General features: G+C 42.0%; 1 protein-coding gene across 1 annotated transcript in view; it reads right to left on the bottom strand.

Moving 5' to 3' along the window:
* Positions 1 to 23,576, bottom strand: part of LOC115158935 (uncharacterized) — a 116,037-nt gene that overhangs the window by 2,436 nt on the left and 90,025 nt on the right. The window contains exon 2 of the mRNA XM_029708378.1: positions 14,911 to 15,129. Coding sequence (XP_029564238.1) covers positions 14,911 to 15,129 — 219 coding nt within the window. The remainder of the gene's footprint in view (positions 1 to 14,910; positions 15,130 to 23,576) is intronic.

The following is a 23,576-nucleotide window of genomic DNA, read 5'->3' as shown; positions in this document are numbered from 1 at the left end:
GATTGCGTGCATCACTGTGTGCACACCCTTCGTTGTTTTTCCTTTCTATTGAATACGCTATTGTCCGGTTGAAATATTATAGATTATTTCGATAATTGACACACTGAGGATTAGTTATAAACATCGTTTGACATGTTTCAATGAACTTTACCGGTACTATTAGGATGTATTCGTCTGCATGTTTTGACCGCCTTTGAGCCAGTGGATTACTGAACAAAACGCGCCAACAAAAGAGAGTTTTTGGGATATAAAGAGGGACTTTATCGAACAAAACGACCATTTATTGTGTTCCTGGGACCCTTCTGATTGCAACCAGATGAAGATCTTCAAAGGTAAGTGATTCATTTTATTGCTATTTCTGACTTTCGTGTCTCCTCTGCTTGGTTGAAAAATGTTTGTATGCTTTTGTGTGCTGGGCGCTGTCCTCAGATAATTGCATGTTATGCTTTCGCTGTAAAGCGTTTTTGAAATCTGACAAAGTGGCTGGATTAACCTCTATGGGACCGGCGGGACGAATTCGTCCCACCTACGTAACAGCCAGTTGAATCCAGTGGCGCGATTTTTAAAACGTTTGAAATACTATTACTTCAATTTCTCAAACATATGACTATTTTACAGCTATTTAAAGACAAGACTCTCGTTAATCTAACCACACTGTCCGATTTCAAAAAGGCTTTACAACGAAAGCAAAACATTAGATTATGTCAGGAGAGTGCCCAGCCAGAAATAATAAGACACCCATTTTTCAAGCTAGCATATAATGTCACAAAAACCCAAACCACAGCTAAATGCAGCACTAACCTTTTATGATCTTCATCAGATGACACACCTAGGACATTATGTTATACAATACATGCATGTCTGTTCAATCAAGTTCATATTTATATCAAAAACCAGCTTTTTACATTAGCATGTGACGTTCAGAAAAAGCATACCCCCGCAAACTTCCGGGGAATTTACTAACAATTTACTAAATTACTCACGATAAACGTTCACAAAAAGCATAACAATTATTTTAAGAATTATAGATGCATTACTCCTCTATGCACTCGATATGTCCGATTTTAAAATAGCTTTTCGGATGAAGCACATTTTGCAATTTTCTAAGTACATAGCCCAGCCATCACGGGCTAGCTATTTAGACACCCGGCAAGTTTAGCCTTCATCAAAATCATATTTCCTATAAGAAAAATGGTCTTACCTTTCCTGTTCTTCGTCAGAATGCACTCCCAGGACTTCTACTTCAATAACAAATGTAGGTTTGGTCCCAAATAATCCATCGTTATATCCAAACAGCGGCGTTTGTTCGTGCGTTCTAGACACTATCAGAATGCTAAATCACGGTTTATGCGATTTTTCTCGTAAAATAGCGATAATATTCCGACCGGGAGACGTTGTTTTCATTCAAAGACTGAAAGAAGAAAATGGTGTCTTCAAGTGCACGCGCGCACCGTGTCATTTTTCTCAGATCGACCACTATTCAAATGCGCTACTGTTTTCCGCCCAGGGACTGCAGAGTCATCATTCCCCGTTCTGGCGCCTTCTGAGAGCCTATGGGAGCCTTAGAAAATGTCACGTTACAGCAGAGATCCTCTGTTTTCGATAAAGAGGCTATAGAAGGCCAAGAAATGGTCAGAGGGCACTTCCTGTATAGAATCTTCTCAGGTTTTGGCCTGCCATATGAGTTCTGTTATACTCACAGACAACATTCAAACCGTTTTAGAAACTTTAGGGTGTTTTCTATCCAAATCAAACAATTATATGCATATTCTAGTTTCTGGGCAGGAGTAACAACCAGATTAAATCGGGTACGTTTTTTATCCGGCCGTGAAAATACTGCCCCCTATCCTAAACAGGTTAAATCATCCCCCATTTGGCGAAGTCGGCTGTCTTTGTTAGGAAGAAATAGTCTTCACAGTTCGCAACGAGCCAGGCGGCCCAAACTGCTGCATATACCCTGACTCTGTTTGCAAGAGAAGTGACTCCCTTGTTAATAATGGCTGTGATCAGATAAAACTGAGGATGGATCAACAACATTGTGGTTATTACAGAATACTAACCTAAATGGCAGAGTGTAAAGAAGGAAAACCTGTACAGATGAAAAATATCCCAAAAATGCATTCTGTCTGCAATAAAGCACAAATGCAAAACTGCAAAAAATGGGAATAAGATATGAACTTTATATCCTGAATACATAGCGTTATGTTTGGGGCAAATCCAACACAACCCATCAATGAGTACCATTTTCATATTTTCAAGCATGGTGGTGGCTGCATCATGTTATAGGTATGCCTGTCATCAGCAAGGTCTAGGGATTTTGGGGCGATACTTGGAGACAAATTCACCTTTCAGCCAGACACAAGGCCATATATACACTGGAGTTGCTTACCCAGATGACATTGAATGTTCCTGAGTGGTGTGAGGGGTGTGAATACTTATGGAAGGGAGCTCTCCTGGGCTACGGCAGTTTGGGAGCAACAATCCACCATTTTTTGTCATCTGGAGGATTTCATGGCAGAGTTGAGGAAGGTATTCATTTCTCCGGTATCCGGGAGAGAGGCGGCCAGAAATCTTCTTGAATTACGTCAAAACTCCCGTAGTGTGGCAGACAATGCGGTTGATTTTCGCACATTGGCAGCCGAGAGTGCCTGGAATCCGGTGTCTCTTTCCGATACTTTTCTTCACAGATTATCTGAGGTGGTAAAAGATGAGCTAAATGCTTGGGAATTACCGGTGGACCTCAACTCCCTCATCGCCCTCTCCATTAGAATTGATGGATACCTAAGGGAATGCAGGAGTGAGAGGAGGTCTGGTCTCGTGCACAATCATTCTTCCACCATGGCTCGCTCACCTTCGAAGGAATCCGGAACTTCCCTACGGCAGTTTTTCCGAGAGGATCCGAAGTCACCCGAGCTCCATCATGAATCATCAATGACGGCCCGAGATGTCCTCCTCAGGGCGTTAGCAAGGCTTTGGATGTTTCTGCCATTCCCACTGAATACCATGACCCCCTTGAAAGTTTCAGTAAGGCACGTGCTACTTAAATTCCCCAGCACCGTACTTATGATTGTGCCATTAATCTTCTCCCAGGCACCACACCATCTCGGGGTCGGCTATATTCTCTATCCAGGCCGGAGACCAAGGCTATGGAGGAGTACGTAGAGGAGTTTCTGGCTACTGGGGCCGTCCACCAATCTGCATCTCCTGCCGGCACAGGGTTTTTCTTTGTGGAGAAGAAGGACAAGACCCTGCGACCATGCATTGACTACCGGGGACTGAATGACATTGTGGTTAAAAATCGGTACCCCCTACCATTCCCCTCCTCGGCTTTTGAACAGCTCCAGGGAGCCACCATTTTTTCCAAGCTGGACCTTCAGAATGCCTACCACCTGGTTCGGATAAGCGAAGGACCAGCGGACATTATGAGTACCAGGTCAAGCCGTTTTGTCTCACCAACACCCCTGCTGTTTTCCAGGCTTTGGTAAATGATGTGCTCTGGGACATGCTAAACCGTTTTGTGTTCGTCTACCTTGACGACATCCTGTTTTTTTCCAGGTCGGCCCAAGAACATTTTCTTCATGTCAGGCAGGTCCTCCAGTGCCTCCTGGAGAACCAATTATTTGTGAAAGCCGAGAAGTGTGAGTTCCACCACTCTACAATCGCCTTTCTGGGATATGTCATTGCTGAGGGTAATGTCCAGATGGATCCTGGAAAGGTGAAAGCAGTGGTGGATTGGCCTCAACCTACGTTCAGGGTGCAGTTGCAATGACTCCTAGGTTTCGGCACTCACCTCTCCCAAGGTACTCTTCAAATGGTCTGCAGCTTTCAACAAAGCCTTTGTTGAGCTGAAGCATCGGTTCACAACAGCACCCATTCTCATCCATCCGGACCCATCTCATCAATTTGTGGCAGAGGTTGATGCTTCTGACGTTGGAGTGGGGGCCTTCCTGTCCCAGCGATCTGCCCATGACCAAAAGTTTCATCCCTGTGCCTCCCTGTCCCATCGTCTCAATCCTGCAGAGAGGAACTACGACGTAGGCAACCGAGAACTCCTGATGGTCAAGATGGCTTCGGAAGAGTGGAGGCACTGGCTGGAAGGAGCAGAACAGCCATTCTTGGTCTGGACCGACCATAAAAATGTGGAATATATCCGTACAGCCAAGCGCATTAACTCCAGGCAGGCTCGGTGGGCTCTCTTGTTTACTAGATTCAACTTCACCATGTCATACCACCCAGGGTCCAAAAGTGTTAAGCCTGACGCTTTCTCCCGCCTATACAGTTCCTCTGCCACACCCTCGGTCTCCGAAACCATTCTCCCTACCTCATGCCTTGCAGCCCCAGTGGGTTGTGGTATTGAGACCCTGTTTCGCAAGGCACAATACTCCTAGCTTGAACCTGAAGGGGCCCGGCTAACCGGCTGTTTGTCCCTAACTCAGTCCGGTCCTGGAATGGGCTCAATCCTCCAGGCTAACCTGTCATTCAGGTTCCCGCCGTACACTAGCACTCCTCCGACAATGTTTCTGGTGACCCACAACGGTTTCTGACGTCTCTGCCTTCGTCGTTGCATGCACGGTGTGCGCCCAGAACAAGACTCCACGGAAAGCTCTTTATGGCCTTCTTCATCCACTACCGGTTCCTCATCGTTCTTGGTCCCATATCTCTCTGGACTTTGTCACTGGGCTTTCTCTGTCTGATGGCAACACTGTCATTCTGACAGTAGTGGATCGGTTCTCTAAGGCCGCTCATTTCATCCCTCTCCCCAAACTTCCCTCTGCCAAGGAAATGGCCCAGCTCGTGGTGCAACACATCTTCCTGATCCATGGACTCCCGGTGGATATGGTTTCCGAATGGGGTCCTCAATTCTCATCTCAGTTTTGGAAAGCGTTCTGCACCCTAATTGGGGCTTCGGGGCAACCTTTTCTTTCAGATTCCCCCCCAGTCGAACGGCCAGTTGGAGTGAGCTAACCAGGACCTGGAGACCACCTTAAGATGCCTGGTCTCAACCAACCCCACTACCTGGAGCCAACAACTGGTCTGGGTGGAGTATGCCCAGAACACCCTTCCCTGTTCAGCAACTGGACTCTCCCCTTTTGAGCGCTCCATGGGGTATCAACCTCCCCTCAGGGGTTGTTGCCAGCCATAGCTTTTCACAACACCAGCAATCTCAGACAAAGGGTTCACTTTGGTCTTCTGAAGCGCTGCTTGATGAGGCCAAATCACCAGTCGGAGGCAGAAATAATGTGAGATCAATAAAAGTCGTGCCAATCATGTTGGAGGTCAATTAAATAATCAAAACGTGTTGTTTATGCTTTACATACTAAATGCTGTCATTGATTCCTTGTAGAGACGCCACACTGCTGCTTTTGTCACATGGGATGGCAGCAGCTTTCCACCAAAGTGTTTGTGTTCTAAGTGGCGTCCTGCTAATACTATTGCATTATCCTCTGCGAAGTTCACCACTTGCTGCAAGTCCTCATGCTTCAGGTGTAACCTGTGCTTGCTTGGGCCAGCTCTCTTTTTGATGGGAGGCATTAGACCATTCTCCTTGTATGACTGGTGGAGGCGAGTCAGGCCTGTTCTACTGATGCTGAAAGAGAAATTCCAGATACAAATATTTTAGCATTATTATACAATATATGCAAAATTGCATTCTGAGATATCACTACATACAGTTCATACACGTAATGCTAGCTAGCTAGCCAGCCACCTAACGTCACCTGGCTAGTTAACAGCAAGCTTTAACTAGCAATACAAACCAATTGTCATAGCTAGCTAAAGTTAACCAAATAGGTTCAATGTTAGCTAGTTAGCTAGCTAACATTAGGCTATAACTAGCAATGTGAAATGGCATTCTGAGAAAACATCACTAATGTTACACACACTTCATACACATAAGGTAATGTTAGCTAGCAAGCCAGCCATCTAACCTCAGCTAAGAGTAGCTAGCTAACAGCAAGTTTCAACTTGGGGTATTTTGTTTAGACATGTAGCATTAGCTAGCTCGCTAAAAATTTAACTACAATCCCACTCCATAGAGTGACGTTACTAGCAATACAAACCGATTGTCATAGCTAGCTAAAGTTAACCAAATAAGTTCAATGTTAGCTATTAAGCCAGCCATCGAACTTCAGCTGGCTAACAAACAGCAAGCTTTAACTAGCAATACAATCCAATTGTCATAGCTAGCTAAAGTAAACCAAATATGTTTTTACCTAAATCAGGGATTTCCTCATCGTCTGATTCATTTTCAGAGTCAGAGATAGTCAGCATAGAACGATCGTCGTCCAGAAAGTACTCCATCACAACTTTTTCCCACTGACCTTTGTCAATAGCTCCTGATAAATTCAAGGCAGCAATGTTATTGAAAGCAGTAGCAACATATTTGCAGTTCTCCATGGCTAACATTATATCTTTCAAAAAATCTGCAGTAGAAGGGATTATCTGCACATAACGAGCAGCTCATTTTATATGCACAAGATACTGCACCGCAGACCAATCTGAAACTCATCTCTCGGCATGTCCAGCCCACTCATCTCAGCCAATCATGGCTAGCAGGAAGGTTCCTGACCTTTTCTTTGGCTAAACCAACTAGGCTTGTAATTTAACAATTTTAATCGTATTTACAGATGGCAAGGAAGCTTGTTAAGGCACATGAAAGTTCACATGTTCGAGAAGGCATTTCTGCCAAAAAACGTATTTTGATTTAAAAAAATGTTTACGTTCAAACGGCTCACCTGTGAAATCGTGACCTGCAACATATGCCTAGTTTCCTGAAACGGGTCACCTAAGTCCTTTAACACTCCAGCTAGCTGGTCTGTGCATGCTCTGAGGATGCGGCTAGGGATGCCGTTTGGGCCAGCAGCCTTGCGAGGGTTAATACTCTTAAATGTCTTACTCACGTCAGCCACGGAGAACGAGAGCCCACATTCCCTGGGAGCGGGCCACGTTGGTGGCACTGTGTTATCCTCATAGCAAGCACACACACACACACCAATGAGGTACATCAATATTGAATGCCTTTTTCTGGTACTTGGTCCCTACAGTAGCTCCCTGTTGCTGGGTTATAAACGGAGCAGTTAATTTCCAAGTGCAAAATCAGTAAATTACTGTCTCATACAATACAGATAATAGCCCATTAATTTCCCTAAGTGTATAAATAGTATGGTGAGTTATCACCTAACTCCAGTGCTATAAAGTTCTCCCTTGAAAAGATATTGCACCACTACAGATAGCAGACTGTATACAATTATTCTTTAAACATGTTTATCTATGTCATATCCTCTTGTTTAGGGGTCATTTCCACAAACTTCAAAGTGTTTCCTTTCAAATTGTATCAAGAATATGCATATCCTTGCATAGGGTATGTGATTTTAGGTGAAAATTGAGAGGAATACAGAGATATTTGCAGAAATACTTTTTTTTCATTTTATTTGTCATAGATCCCAAGGCTATGTATTTTATGGTATTAGCAACTTTCTAAAACTATGAAGAATTTGAGAAGTGTCCGAAACTAATGTGCATGTGTTTTTGTCTGGGGCAGCAGACATTTTCAAACACAAAATGGAGAAGTTCTGGGAAGGAGATGGAAATATGCAGAGGGAGATGATATTTCATGTATTTGCCTGAGTGCGCCTCTTTTGATAAAGGTCCAACTATAACACACCTTGTGCATGACGTTTACACACTTGAGCTCCCACTGACAAATGGGTCAATTAATGGATTTGTTTCTGACGATAATAGCCGAACAGGGGAGGTTTGTGCTGCGGTCTGGGAATCTATAGAATAATTGCCCAGGAATAACACAATCCTCAGTGAAAACAATATGTGAAAATAGGTAAACACAGACATACCTCTGGGTTCTAGTTACAGGATAATGGAAGGACCAAAATATATTGTCTCCACCTTTCACAACATGCCTGGTCTTGGAAAGAGGATACATCAACATGTTATCAAAACTGGAGACAAGTGAAACAAGTTAATTGTTTCATCACACAGTTAGCCAAGATCGCTAGCTAGCCTCTCATGTTGCCAAAAACTGAACAAACTGTGCATATGAAAACTGAACAAACTACCAAATCCCCAGACAACCGGTAGAGTAAGCTGAAATGTTTGATAGTCTGTGGCAAATTGTCCAACTGTGAATAGCTAGCATGTTGCTATGCTAGCTACTGTATCTCAGGTGGATGTTCAGGCGAGTAGTTAGCTAGCGAGCTAAAGTGGCTTGCAGCAGGTTAGTACTGTACGCTCCTACACTTTCTCTATCTGCCTTAATGCTGTCAGGCAAAATGTTGAAAAAAGAGGTTTCTCCAGTTGTGCTTACATTTGACTGATTGGGACATAATCCACTTTCCATGTGTGTAGGTGACAAATTGTGTGGAGGATGAGTCATCTAGCATCAAATGTTACCTAATTAAATAATTTGGTGGAAGAAAAACATTTAAATGCTCTAGAGCATTATAACGTTTATGTCTATTCTGGGCTGAACACGATCCAATCTTCAATCCAGACATATAATGTTTCATTGCACATTTCACTCTCTCTACTTTGGCCAGGTGAGGACCTAAACCATCGAGTGCACTCCAAACAGCATTACAACTGAGAATGACCACAACAAGGTATGCAGTATTTTTTTGCCTTTGGAATTGGACAGGGTGGAAAGGGGCTAGAGAAAGGGATTTTGAACCTCCATTAGTAAGATTACACTATTTTATGGAAGGAGACAGGGTCAACAGGGGAGTTTCAGTTACATTAGTGAGGAGCATGCTCCTAAATGGCGCTGTACTGGGTCAACCATGAATATTAGCTTACATTAGTCAAGAAGAAAGGGACATACCATCAGCGACAGTGGATAGGGGGGAGGACAAGTCAAACACTGAGCAGCAATCATAACAGACAGGCACAGATAGGCACTGCATCTCACTACATACCCTGGTTCGATTCCAGACTGCATCACAACTGGCCGTAGGGTGGGTCACAATTTTCCCAGCGTCGTCTGGGTTAGGTTTTGGCCGTGGTAGGCCGTCATTGTAAATAAGAATTTGTTCTTAACTGACTTGCCTAGTTAAATGAAGGTTCAATAACAAAATAAACATTATTAGAAAATTAAAACAATAACAATGTGATCTCTTAGATCGTAGGTGCGGCAAATTAGTATGGATGGGTGCTTTAGAGTGGTATGGTCAGTATCCTTTAGCTAGATGCCCTTCGCCACACACACATAATGTACACACACACAGAAAATACTGCCACAATCAGCCTCAAAGTCAGAGCTGCAGTTCAAGCACATTTTCCCATGATAGCCTTGCAGTGTGAACTGCCTTGGTCAGTAATACATAACCAGCACCAGATTGAGTATCTCACCATAAATACCTGCTTTTGGTATTTTTCTTCAGTGAGCAAACAGGCCACCATCTCAGATAATAGCCATATTACCATTAGAGGGATTGCTGGAAAACACACTTGGCCCTGGAGTGACTGTACTGTTTTATAGGGGTACATTTGGTAATAAAATTATTTTCATTGCAACATTATTACAGTTATTTATTGGGCCATTATTGGTGTGTGTTTGGCTTGAAAGCGGACGACTCTACATGGCTATCTGTGTTCGCCACCATTAATTCCTTGGAAACAGGTAATTTCTTATGTCTGTCACTTTCATGTTGACTATGTTTTGTAGACACAGAGTTTTGCGGGTGTGTGCAGTATTTAGGCTTTGTGACGTTCTGGCTTTATTAGAGAGACACACAATTTCTAGATAGGCATCTGGGACAGCCTGCGCTCTATGACCAAATGAAGACAGGACCTGATGAAGTCATGTCAAACAACTAGCCATTCCTCATTATCACTGTGCATCCCTGTAGTGCATCCCAAATGTCACCCTACATACATTTTGACCAAGCCCCTAGGGTTTTTGTCATAAGTAGGGAACTATGTAGGGCTGCTATTTGGGACACAGCCCTGGTTTTCTTCCACTTGGTTCTAGAGCGCCTCAACCCTCAGTCGATACCCAATGACATATCTCAGTCTGGATAGGGATGATTTGGTTAGAGCTAACCAATACTGCCGAGTTATGGACTGTATATAGAGTGTTTGACATTGTGTCTGACAATTTAAAACGTCCCATTTCAGGAATCTAATTGTGGGTGTAAATCAGGGGTTGGAACCAAAATCATTTTCCAATCGTTTCATTCTGAACATAACCATTCTTTTTTTCTTCCGTTCCACTGTTCCGACCAGCAAAATAAACAAAAAAAGTACTGGTTCATATTGTTCCTTTTTAAATCTCTGAAATCTTAAATTACTTCACCAATCATGCAGTGCAGATAGAGCAGGTTGATATGGAGCGGTCAAGCTGTAGCTCAGTGAGTTGTTTACATGCATGATAGAAAGACAAGTGTAGGGCACGAGATGCAACTGAAATTGTGCAGGTGGAGGATGGAGGAGGCTTGGCTTGAAGCACTGGGCATCTTGTGATGACATGCATTATCTGAATTAGGCCCACAGAATTTAACCTACAGAGGAGCACATATGGAGGAACTTTGAATGTCTATTAACTTCAGAGTTGGCTTAACTTTGCACCAGAGCTAGCTAGCTAAGAAGCTGGTGTGTTCAGAGCAGGACCAGAATTAAAAACACTTCTTACCGTTTTGTAATTAATAAATCCAATGTGAAATGTGATAACTACATTATCCCTAACTAGCATTGAAAAACCTAATCCATTCTTCTCTAATAAAAAAAATCTTTCCCTAGCTTCTGAATCACGCTTTTATCATCAGTAGGCTACGGCTATGCTTCGGAGGGGGAGGGGCAGATAACCTACACCCACACACTGGCAAAGATTTTCAGCTGACAGGCAGACAATGGAAGAAGTTTATGATTGACAGAGGGAGGGTTTTGCATAGACGCTGTGTTGCATTTTTTGTTGGACTGTAAAAAATGCCCGGAATGAAAAAAACACATTATTAACCAGTTCCCATGCTTTTAAAATAATGGTTCTGTTCCAGAACAGTATAGATCACTTTCGTTCCGGTTCTGATTCTGTTCCTTGAAAAATGTAGTTATTTTCCAGTTTTCGGTTCTGTTCCCTGAACCGGTTCCAACCCCTGGTTTTAATACTTTAAAGTATGCTCCACCACACACACCCACACACACCGCCATACGCTCCACAGACTTCACCTCATCATCCTAACACACTCAGCATCTTAAACTGCCGCTTGTTGTAACTTTTAGACAACACCACACACACCCACTCACACACGCATGCACACAGGCCTTTTTTCTTTCTGTTTTATGACACGTGTTACACAACCACAAACCTCTTTTATCACTTCCCCCAGCCAGTCTCTCACTCTCGTTAGCCAATGAAGGGAAATGAGGAATCGGTAAAAATGCAGAGCATCATTAAACACGATAAACCGTATACTTAGAAGGACAAAATAGCTCGTAAAAACATGCTGGATAAATGCCAGGGAACCTGTTTAATTCCTCCTCTGGCGACAAAACAGTCTGCTACAGGTCTAATTTGTAAAAAAAAACTTTAAAAAAACAACAAAGCGTATACAGAGCAAATAAAATGATCATTGGGTATATACTGTATGGCCTGCCCACTTAACAGTATGTGGTAATAATGTAGAGTAGATTTGTGATTTGACTCAAATCAAATCAAATGTATTTATAAAGCCCTTCTTACATCAACTGATATCTCAAGGTGCTGTACAGAAATGAGACTCGTACATGTTTTCCGCTTATAAGCCCATACATAACCAACACCCACCCCACCATGCCAAGGAGCAGACATGCATGTACACACGCATGTGAGCGCACACACACATGTGCACACATGCATACTCACATGCACACACACACACACACTTAATAATTCTCCCTAACATTATTTAGTCAAGGAGATAGATTATCTAACATTCACACTACAGGCAGTTTCATAGGTTGGTGTTTTGATAGAACAGTCATTTTTTTTGTTTAGTCTTTTTTTCATGAATCATTCCTCGACAGAATGAATAAATGATGACACAAATGAGAAAATGCCATTTGAGTTGACATAAATAGTAGTTTCTTTGTGTGCATTTTGACTTGATAAGACTGGATTACAGACGGATCATGAGCTCTTTGGACACTAGAGCAGAGTATTTAACTTGGAAGGGTGAGGTGCTATGAGACCACGGGAACACTCGCAGATCCAACTCACCAAGCCGCCCATAAATTCTCACTCTCTTCGCTCCCTCAAACATAGGCCTTATCCCTTTTCCATATTTCGCTCTGAGATGAGGTTCTCGGTGTGGAATTGTGACTTTTTAACCAACTGGATGTAATTGAAAAGTCATGCAAGTAAAATGTCAAAGTCCAGCTTGGCACATTGAAAAACAAAGAAACCCAAAATTAAGAAAAGGGTCAAACGGTCCCCCCATAGCACAATTATACAGCATCCTGTGTAATTTCATTTTATTTATTTTTTAAGTGGGGGCACAGTAAAACTCAAGCTGCCCCATGCCCCTCTGAACCTTTATTTCAAGCATATCACCTAAATCACTGGAGGTATGGTAGAAAAACAGGACACCTCATAAAACTGGGGGGGGGCTTCTGTTTTAGTACACACCAGGGAAACTGAATCGGACTCTTTGTGAAAAGAGTGCTTATATCGCATTTAAAATAGCAAAAGGGGACAGGCAAAGTTTAGCTAGTGTTTATTGTCCTCTTCTGCTGTTTTTCAGCTGATTCAGACCGCCTTGGCTCAGGGGGATGATATAAATTGTGATATAAATTGTGTCATTGTGGCAGACAGAGACAAACCGCCGGCCATGCTATTCCAGAGTTACCTATTATATCTTAACGGGACTGGCTCCATATAGGCCTACAATGATCCCCTGTACTGTAGCCCTCTGAGTCCAAATTATTGTTGGACAGGAGGAGATAGTGATGTGGCCGATGGAGAGATGCCGAATGAGGTGTTGAACTCATCCACTTTGGAGGGAGAGAGGGAGAACAGTAGCCCAATTACCAGGCTGATGTAAAGGGGGGTTGCAGGGAAAAGGTTTCATTGATGACGTAATCTCGTAAACACTTTATAGCTATATCAAATTACATTATCTAATTCCCGAAAAACAATGTCTTTATGGGACTGTGCATAACGAGTAGTGTATGTGTGGTCCAGGGCCTCCTGTAGTGAAAAGGGCAAAAGTTAAGGTACAGTGTAGGTCACGGTTTCCCCGAAATCTGGATCAGTTGTCATCGACAAGGAGGATGGGTGGGTGGGTGGGGAGAATGGTCACATACCCCACCTGCCATGGGGAATATGAGCAGAAAACCATACTGCCTTTTTGCTGTATGGCTAACCATAACTGCCTACGTGACCTACTCTCTGTGGATGTTTGAGAGATATAGTAGGGAGGAATGTGTATTAGAAGGGAAGCAGGCTCACAAAAGACTGATAGTTTTAACTTTCACCCCAAAAAATTACACCATGAGGCCATGCAACCTTCCCCTTTTGGCCTTTCATATGGCTTATAATTCCCAATAGCCTCAAGAGTTTTCACTCTACACACAAGGTCGGTAAAATGTTTTTACATTTAATAAAATCTGGTTCGCAATAGAAACACACAGAAAAAGTTATTTTGTGCATCCAGTGCGCCTCAGCACATTGAGTTGAGTCATTATCTTGTGATTTTACCGTTAGCCACCATTCACCACAGATCATTTTCCTTGTGTATTTTATAATGGTAAAATGTACATCCCCATCCCCAACAAACCCCATAGATCATTACTTTGGTCACATTGGGTTCTTATTCAAAGGCGTGAAGCTGCATCAAATCACCAGGAGGGATAAGACACTTCATTCAATGTGGTAACTACAAACTATAAAACATACCCCAATCACCAGTGATACATCTCTGTATACCACAACACTGTTATGTACTGGCTCATCTTAACCATTTAACGAGGTCAATTACAAACTCGTTACAGATCAAAGTTTCATGCATTTGGAGGTTGTCCACCGACTAATGTGGTTTCAAACACTTTCAAGGGCATGGTTTGGTGATATATCATAATTTTTCTAGGCAGCAGCAGGGATGCTAATTGTTGTAGGGCGATAGAAAGAAACTCAAAATAAACCAAACCATATATCCATCCAACTTCTCTGAGATTTTTATGCTTCAGTTAAATCATTTTTTAAACTTATACCTCAAAGATAACTTGCTTTTTCTTCAATGTGGTAGTGCATTGATTCATGAGTGAAGGTCATGTACTAGCCTATACCACTAGAGGTTTATTGTCACTACACATAATCACAGCATGTAATCAAATCAGACATGGCCTCCCGAGTGGCGTAGCGGACTAAGGCACTGCATCTCAGTGCCAGGGCATCACTACAGACCCTGTTCGATCCTGGGATGTAATCACAACCGGCCATGATAGGGAGTCCTATAGGGCATCATCTGTGTTAGGGGAGGGTTTGGCCGAGGTACGCCGTCATTGTAAAATAAGAATTTGTTCTTAACTGACTTGCCTAGTTTAATAAAGGTTAAATTCAAAAATGGTTGCTTAAAAGAAATGGCCATAAAAAAATTACAATTATAATTCTCTTAAAATAATCCACCCCATTGTGGGCTGTCTTTGTGTGGGTAATTACATAGAAACGGTCTAAAGCCAATGGGAAAAATAAACTACCTTATCCTCACCTTGCTCTCCAACTATCCAACCTTTTCAATGGTCCATGAAGAGACAACCTTCCCATCACCCTTTTTTTATATGGGTCACACACACACACACACACACACACACACACACACACACACACACACACACACACACACACACACACACACACACACACACACACACACACACACACACACACACACACACACACACACACACACACACACACACACCTACCTCACAGACTGTAAAAGCAGCAAACGTACAGCAGATGCCCAAACTCTGGGAGAATCCAGAGGAGACCAAGCAGGGAGGAAATGGTAAAGAGGTCACGTTTTTTTGTTCTCCTCCATGACGGTTTTCTTTATTTTTCTGCAGCCTGGCCAGTCCTGTTGCGGGCACTGATGCGGGTTCCCAAGGGCCAGCGGTGAAATGGCAATACGGACCATTTGACACCTGTCAAAACAGTCCTGTTAGTCAAGCGTCGAGCCCTGTCAGCTCACTGAGAAAAGTGCTAGGCAGCCTCTCAATTTCTCCCTCCCATCTCCCTAACTCTCCCTCTCGCTCTCCCCTTCACTCTCTCAGCCTCACTTACTTTCTCTCTCTCTGGAAAGACACATGTACACCAGAACCACATTCTCTACCCTCACCAAAATACTATGGTTTTCTACTTGTACTGATCTCTCTCTCTCTCTCTCTCTCTCTCTCTCTCTCTCTCTCTCTCTCTCTCTCTCTCTCTCTCTCTCTCTCTCTCTCTCTCTCTCTCTCTCTCTCTCTCTCTCTCTCTCTCTCTCTCTCTCTCTCTCTCTCTCTCTCTCTCTCTCTCTCTCTCTCTCTCTCTCTCATACACACATATCACAACACAATATAATACAATGCAGTGCACTTCTGTGGACAATAAGCAGGAGAGCAGCACAGATCCAGAGCTGCAGGTGGAGAGGAAACAATCCCAGTCACGCGCTATGTCATTGCAGCTCTATTTAATTACCCATAGGTTTATCTGTTTACATTAGTTCTTTGCAATCTCTTTCTCCAATGCGGAACAGGAACCAAGCATTTATTTTTTCGAATGTTAAAACAATGGAGCAAAGTCAAGACAGAGAATTAACTTAATTGAGAGTATAAGAACACCAACAAACATTGTGAACATTTTGAAAAGCTGATTATGTAAATAAAGGGTGTTACATGGAATGATAGGGGCTGAGGATGAGGTTATGGCCCTGGTTCCTGGCCTAATAACATACAGTATATTCAACTAAATCCAGGACATTACTAATACCAAACATTAAGTTCAATAGGAGAAATCAAAGCGCAACTTTCCTGTAAAAAGACACACACTTCCTTCACAAGATCTGGTCATTAATACATTTGATAAATATGGAGATTCAGGCAAATGATTCTGTGGATGCTCGAAGATTCCCAATATGATTCCAAGACATTCCTGGAGTCCTGGAGAAGATGTCCCTATCCCCAGAGCCACAGCTGCTGCACTTGTCAAAGGAAGTTGTGGAAGAGAAAAACTAAACGAGGAACCAGAGAGTGCTTTTCTTCCTTTTCATGTCTTATTAAAAACATGCCCTCGATAATCTTTTATATCCTGCCTTATTAAGCGGCCTTGGTTTTACTCTGGAACAGCCTTGAATAAGACCTAGTTGAACCGTTGGGTGTTTATGTGCTAGCTCTAAATAAGTGAAAATACTAAGCATATAACTTTGATATCCTGCTTGTGCTTTTCCCTGTGGATATATATATATTATTACTTTGACTCTGGAACCACCACCAGAGAAAGAGCAAGGCAATTGTTCCCAGTGTAAAGACATTAGAGTTCTAATGAGTCTCAGAAGGATGCAATTTAGAGAAAGTTCGCCAGAGTCCCCATGTCCCTCCTTTGCCCCTTCTCCATCTATCTACTGTGGTCATCCCAGGTCACCAAGAACTTGAGGAACCATGTGGAACCAGGTGTTCAGTATTTGAGTGACACATAGCTTAACCTGTCTGGGCGAGGTGGGACGCTTGAGTAATTTAGTAAATTCACATGCTAATGTAAAAACTGTTTTTTGATATAAATATGAACTTGATTGAACAAAACATGCATGTATTGTAAAACATAATGTCCTAGGAGTGTCATCTGATGGAGATCATCAAAGGTTAGTGCTGCATTTAGCTGTGGTTTTGGTTTTTGTGACATATATGCTAGCTTGAAAAATGGGTGTGTGATTATTTCTGGCTGGATACTCTCCTGACATAATCTATGTTTTGCTTTCGCTGTAAAGCCTTTTTGAAATCAGACAATGTGGTTAGATAAAGGAGAGTCTGATCTTTCAAATGGTGTAAAATAGTCATATGTTTGAGAAATTGAAGTTATAGCATTTTTGAGGTATTGTATTTTGCGCCACGCGATTCCACTGGCTGTTGAATAGAGTGGGACGCTAACGTCCCACCTAGCCCAGAGAGGTTAATGGTAGGTTTATTTGAACAGTGAGAGACAGAATAACAACAAAAATATCGAGAAAAACGCATGTCAAAAATGATATAAATTGATTTGCATTTTAATGAGGGAAATAAGTATTTGACCCCCTCTCAATCAGAAAGATTGCTATCTCCCAGGAGTCTATTATGCAGGTAACGAGCTGAGATTAGGAGCACACTCATAACCTCTTACATCTAGATGTTCCGCTAGCGGAACACCTGCTCCAATATCCAATGATGGGCGTGGCGCGAAATACAAATTCCTCTAAAATCCGAAAACTTCCATTTTTCAAACATATGACTATTTTACAGCATTTTAAAGACAAGACTCTCGTTAATCTAACCACACTGTCCGATTTCAAAAAGGCTTTACAGCGAAAGCAAAACATTAGATTATGTCAGCAGAGTACCCAGCCATAAATAATCAGACACCCATTTTTCAAGCTAGCATATAATGTCACAATAACCCAGAAGACAGCTAAATGCAGCACTAACCTTTGATGATCTTCATCAGATGACAACCCTAGGACATTATGTTATACAATGCATGCATGTTTTGTTCAATGAAGTTCATATTTATATAAAAAAACAGCTTTTTTACATTAGCATGTGACGTTCAGAACTAGCATACCCCCCGCAAACCTCCGGTGAATTTACTAAATTACTCACGATAAACGTTCACAAAAAACATAACAATTATTTTAAGAATTATAGATACAGAACTCCTCTATGCACTCGATATGTCCGATTTTAAAATAGCATTTCGGTGAAAGCACATTTTACAATATTCTCAGTAGATAGCCCGGCATCACAGGGCTAGCTATTTAGACACCCATCCAGTTTAGCCTTCACCAAAATCAGATTTACTATTAGAAAAGTTTGATTACCTTTGATGTTCTTCGTCAGAATGCACTCCCAGGTCTTCTACTTCAATAACAAATGTAGGTTTGGTCCAAAATAATCCATAGTTATGTTCCATCAGTGACGTTTTGTTCGTGCATTCTAGACACTATCCCAATGGTAAATAAGGGTTGTGCGCATGGCGCATAACGTGACAAAAGATTTCTAAATATTCCATTACCGTACTTCGAAGCATGTCAACCGCTGTTTAAAATCAATTTTTATGCCATTATTCTCGTAAAAAAGCGATAATATTCCGACCGGGAATCTGCAATTAGGTAAACATCCGAAAGAAAATACATCACGGGGTCGACTCGGGCACGCGCCTAAGCCTTTTGTCTGCTGATAGACCACTTAGCAAAAGCGCTCGTGTGTTTCAGCCAGGGCTTTGAATTACGTCATTCAGCTTTTTCCCGGGCTCTGAGGGCCCATGGAAGCCGTAGGAAGTGTCACGTAACAGCAGAGATCCTTTGTAATGGAAAGAGAGAATCAACAAGGGGAAGAAATGGTCAGACAGGGTACTTCCTGAACAGAATCTTCTCATGTTTTGGCCTGCCAAATGAGTTCTGTTATACTCACAGACACCATTCAAACAGTTTTAGAAACTTTGGAGTGTTTTCTATCCAAAGCTAATAATTATATGCATATTCTAGTTTCTGGGCAGGGGTAATAATCAGATTAAATCGGGTAAGTTTTTTATCCAGCCGTGAAAATACTGCCCCCTAGCCATAAGAGGTTAATTGCTATATTGTCATTACTTCACCACCATGGCCTATTTATTGCCTTACCTCTCTTATCCTACCTCATTTGCACATGCTGTATAGAGATTTTTCTACTGTATTATTGATTGTATGTTTGTTTATTCCATGTGTAACTCTGTGTTGTTGTATGTGTCGAACTGCTTTGATTTATCTTGGCCTGGTCGCAGTTGCAAATGAGAACTTGTTCTCAACTAGCCTACTACGGCAGCATAGCCTAGTGGTTAGAGTGTTGGACTAGTAACTGAAAGGTTGCAAGATCAAATCCCCGAGCTGACAAGGTACAATTCTGTCATTCTGCCTCTGAGCAAGGCAGGTAACCCACTATTCCTAGGCTGTCATTGAAAATAAGAATTTGTTCTTAAATGACTTGACTAGTTAAATGAAGGTAAATACAAAAATAAAGGTGAAATAAATAAATACAAATATTCATCCTAACCTTTGGGTTATATATGAAGATGTACAGTACCAGTCAAAAGTTTGGACACACCTACTCATTCAAGGGTTTTTCTTTATTTTTACTATTTTCTACATTGTAGAATAATGGTGAAGACATCGGAACTATTAAATAACACATATTGAATCATGTAGTAACCAAAAAAGTGTAAATGACAGCTTTGCCACTCTTGGTATTCTCTCAACCAGATTCATGAGTAATGCTTTTTCAAATGTCTTGAAGGAGTTCCCACACATGCATAGCACTTGATTTGAATTGTCACCCTCGAAACACCCCCACACCCCCTCCTCCATGCTTCACGGTGGAAACCACACATGCAGAGATCATCCGTTCACCTACTCTGCGTCTCACAAAGACATGGCGGTTGGAACCAAAAATCGCAAATTTGGACTCATCAGACCAACGGACAGGTTTCCAACGGTCTAACGTCCATTGCTCATGTTTCTTGGCCCAAGCAAGTCTCTTCTTCTTACGGGTGTCCTTTAGTAGTTGGTTCTTTGCAGAAATTTGAAAGTGAAGGCCTGATTCATGCAGTCTCCTCTGAACAGTTGATGTTGAGATGTGTCTGTGACTTGAACTCTGTGAACCATTTATTTGGGCTGCAATTTGTGAGGTCTGTAACTCTAATGAACTGAACCACTGCAGCAGAGGTAACTCTGGGTCTTCCTTTCCTGTGGCGGTCCTCATGAGAGCCAGTTTCATAATAGCACTTGATGGTTTTTGCGACTGACCTTCATGTCTTAAAGTAATGATGGACTGTCCTTTCTCTTTGCTTATTTGAGCTGTTCTTGTCATAATATGGACTTGGTCATTTACCAAATAAGGCTATCTACTGTATACCCCCCTACCTTTGTCACAACACAACTGATTGGCACAAACCCATTAAAAGGAAAGACATTTCACAAATTAACTTTTAAGAAGGCACACCTGTTAATTGAAATGCAATCCAGGTGACTACCTCATGAAGCTGGTTTAGAGAATGCCCAGTGTGCAAAGCTGTCAGCAAGACAAAGGGTGGCAAAATGAAGAATCTCAAATATAAAATACATTTTGATTTGTTTAACCCTTTTTTGGTTGCTACATGATTCCATATGTGTTAATTCATAGTTTTTATGTCTTCACTGTTAATCTACAATGTAGAAAATAGTACAAATGAAGAAAATCCCTTGAATGAGTGTGGGTGTTCTAAAACTTTTGACCAGTACTTGTTTTTCGCTCTCCAGTGGCAGCACAAATGGGGCATTTGATTTGCCAACTAATCACATGATCAGTGTCTCATCAGCAACACTAATAAAGTACTTCCGGGTCACGGAGTTTGGGGATTTAAAAAAAAAAAAATCCCCCACGTATTAGTAGAAAAGTTTCAATAACCATTCATGATATATGAAAAATAAAGGTCTAAACATTAACAATGATTCCTATTTGTTCATATTTAAGTGACATTTGCATTAAATTCAAATAAGGTTTTAAAACATGTCCAAGGTCAAATAACTGCCCCCAATGCGAATCACTGTACATGGAATACATATTGGTTTAGAGCAATAACTATTCTGGTGCAGCAGTATCAATAGGGTCTGTAGGATATATATATATATATATATATATATATATATATATATATATATATACCTTTCAGTTACTGCTGCACCCAGAATATATATATATATATATATATATATATATATATATATATATATATATATATACTGCTCAAAAAAATGAAGGGAACACTTAAACAACACATCCTAGATCTGAATGAAAGAAATAATCTTATGAAATACTTTTTTCTTTACATAGTTGAATGTGCTGACAACAAAATCACACAAAAATAATCAATGGAAATCCAATTTATCAACCCATGGAGGTCTGGATTTGGAGTCACACTCAAAATTAAAGTGGAAAACCACACTACAGGCTGATCCAACTTTGATGTAATGTCCTTAAAACAAGTCAAAATGAGGCTCAGTAGTGTGTGGCCTCCACGTCCCTGTATGACCTGCCTACAACACCTGGGCATGCTCCTGATGAGGTGGCGGATGGTCTCCTGAGGGATCTCCTCCCAGACCTGGACTAAAGCATCCGCCAACTCCTGGACAGTCTGTGGTGCAATGTGGCGTTGGTGGATGAAGCGAGACATGATGTCCCAGATGTGCTCAATTGAATTCAGGTCTGGGGAACGGGCGGGCTAGTACATAGCATCAATGCCTTCCTCTTGCAGGAACTGCTGACACACTCCAGCCACATGAGGTCTAGCATTGTCTTGCATTAGGAAGAACCCAGGGCCAACCGCACCAGCATATGGTCTCACAAGGGGTCTGAGGATCTCATCTCGGTACCTAATGGCAGTCAGGCTACCTCTGGCGAGCACATGGAGGGCTGTGCGGCCCCCCAAAGAAATACCACCCCACACCATGACTGACCCACCGCCAAACCGGTCATGCTGGAGGATGTTGCAGGCAGCAGAACGTTCTCCACGGCGTCTCCAGACTCTGTCACGTCTGTCACGTGCTCAGTGTGAACCTGCTTTCATCTGTGAAGAGCACAGGGTGCCAGTGGCGAATTTGCCAATCTTGGTGTTCTCTGGCAAATGTCAAACGTCCTGCACGGTGTTGGGCTGTAAGCCCAACCCCCACCTGTGGACGTCGAGCCCTCATACCACCCACATGGAGTCTGTTTCTGACCGTTTGAGCAGACACATACACATTTGTGGCCTGCTGGAGGTCATTTTGCAGGGCTCTGGCAGTGCTTCACCTGCTCCTCCTTGCACAAAGGCGGAGGTAGCGATCCTGCTGCTGGGTTGTTGCCCTCCTACGGCCTCCTCCACGTCTCCTGATGTACTGGCCTGTCTCCTGGTAGCGCCTCCATGCTCTGGACACTACGCTGACAGACACAGCAAACCTTCTTGCCACAGCTCGCATTGATGTGCCATCCTGGATGAGCTGCACTACCTGAGCCACTTGTGTGGGTTGTAGACTCCGTCTCATGCTACCACTAGAGTGAAAGCACCGCCAGCATTCAAAAGTGACCAAAACATCAGCCAGGAAGCATAGGAACTGAGAAGTGGTCTGTGGTCCCCACCTGCAGAACCACTCCTTTATTGGGGGTGTCTTGTTAATTGCCTATAATTTCCACCTGTTGTCTATTCCATTTGCACAACAGCATGTGAAATTTATTGTCAATCAGTGTTGCTTCCTAAGTGGACAGTTTCATTTCACAGAAGTGTGATTGACTTGGAGTTACATTGTGTTGTTTAAGTGTTCCCTTTATTTTTTTGAGCAGTGTATATATAAGTCATCTCCCCATCCCCCAAAGTCATCCCCTGATGTGGTTAAAGCATTGCCGTTTTTCTCTGTTTTGTTAGGTCAGGGTGTGACATGGGGCGGGCATTCAAGTTGTCATATTTCTATGTTTTTTTTTCTTTGATTGGCCTGATATGATTTCCAATCAGAGGCAGCTGTCTATCGTTGTCTCTGATTAGGAATCATACTTAGGCAGCCCTTTTTCCCTCCTTCAGTGTGGGATCTTATTTTTGTACAGCTCAGTTTAGCCTGAAGAATGTGATGTTCATTTTTCCTTGGTTTGTTATTTTTGTTTGAGTGTTCTGAGTTGCAATAAATATAAATATGAGCACTTTCCACGCTGCACCTTGGTCTACTTCTTTTAACGAACGTCACATGTTGTGAACACAGGAAATACATTTTTTTATATATTAAAAAAAGTGTGAAAAAACTGGGGAAAGCCAGAAAAACATGGGGGAAATTCGAACCCTGGAAAAACAAAACCAAGAAAAATTAATTTCAGGAAAAAACAGAAGTCAGCAAGAAAAAAAAGGTATTTTAAAAGCCCCAACAAAGTTTTTTGCTTTGCATTGCCGCGCTTTAGAGTGTGTGTCTTCCTGCAACACACCATTTTGGGGGAAGTTGAGGTCAGGTCCAATATTGACTAAGAGGGAAATATAATATCAAATTTAGCAAATATTTTTATCCAAAGCAACTTACAGTCATGCGTGAATACATATATAATGCTTTGTGAAGCCTCAATTTAATATGATTTATAAGGCCTTTATTATGCAACCGTTTATAAAGCACAGGTTTATGAAATATTTCCCATTTGACATTGGTGGTTATTTCCCACAGTTATGCCACATTTTATGAACCCTTTATAAAGCATGACATATGGATATAGATGATTTGTAACACATTTATGTAGTGTTTATGAAGGACATGAAGGCTTTATGAAACCTTTATAAGCTGCAGGTCATTTAAAGCGGGACCAAATATTCACTACATATGACTATAGTGCAAGATAACCTCTATACA

The sequence above is a fragment of the Salmo trutta genome, chromosome 22, assembly GCF_901001165.1.
Source record: "Salmo trutta chromosome 22, fSalTru1.1, whole genome shotgun sequence".
In the NCBI taxonomy this organism is placed as follows: Eukaryota; Metazoa; Chordata; class Actinopteri; order Salmoniformes; family Salmonidae; genus Salmo; species Salmo trutta.
This window is presented reverse-complemented; position numbering and strand designations above follow the sequence as displayed.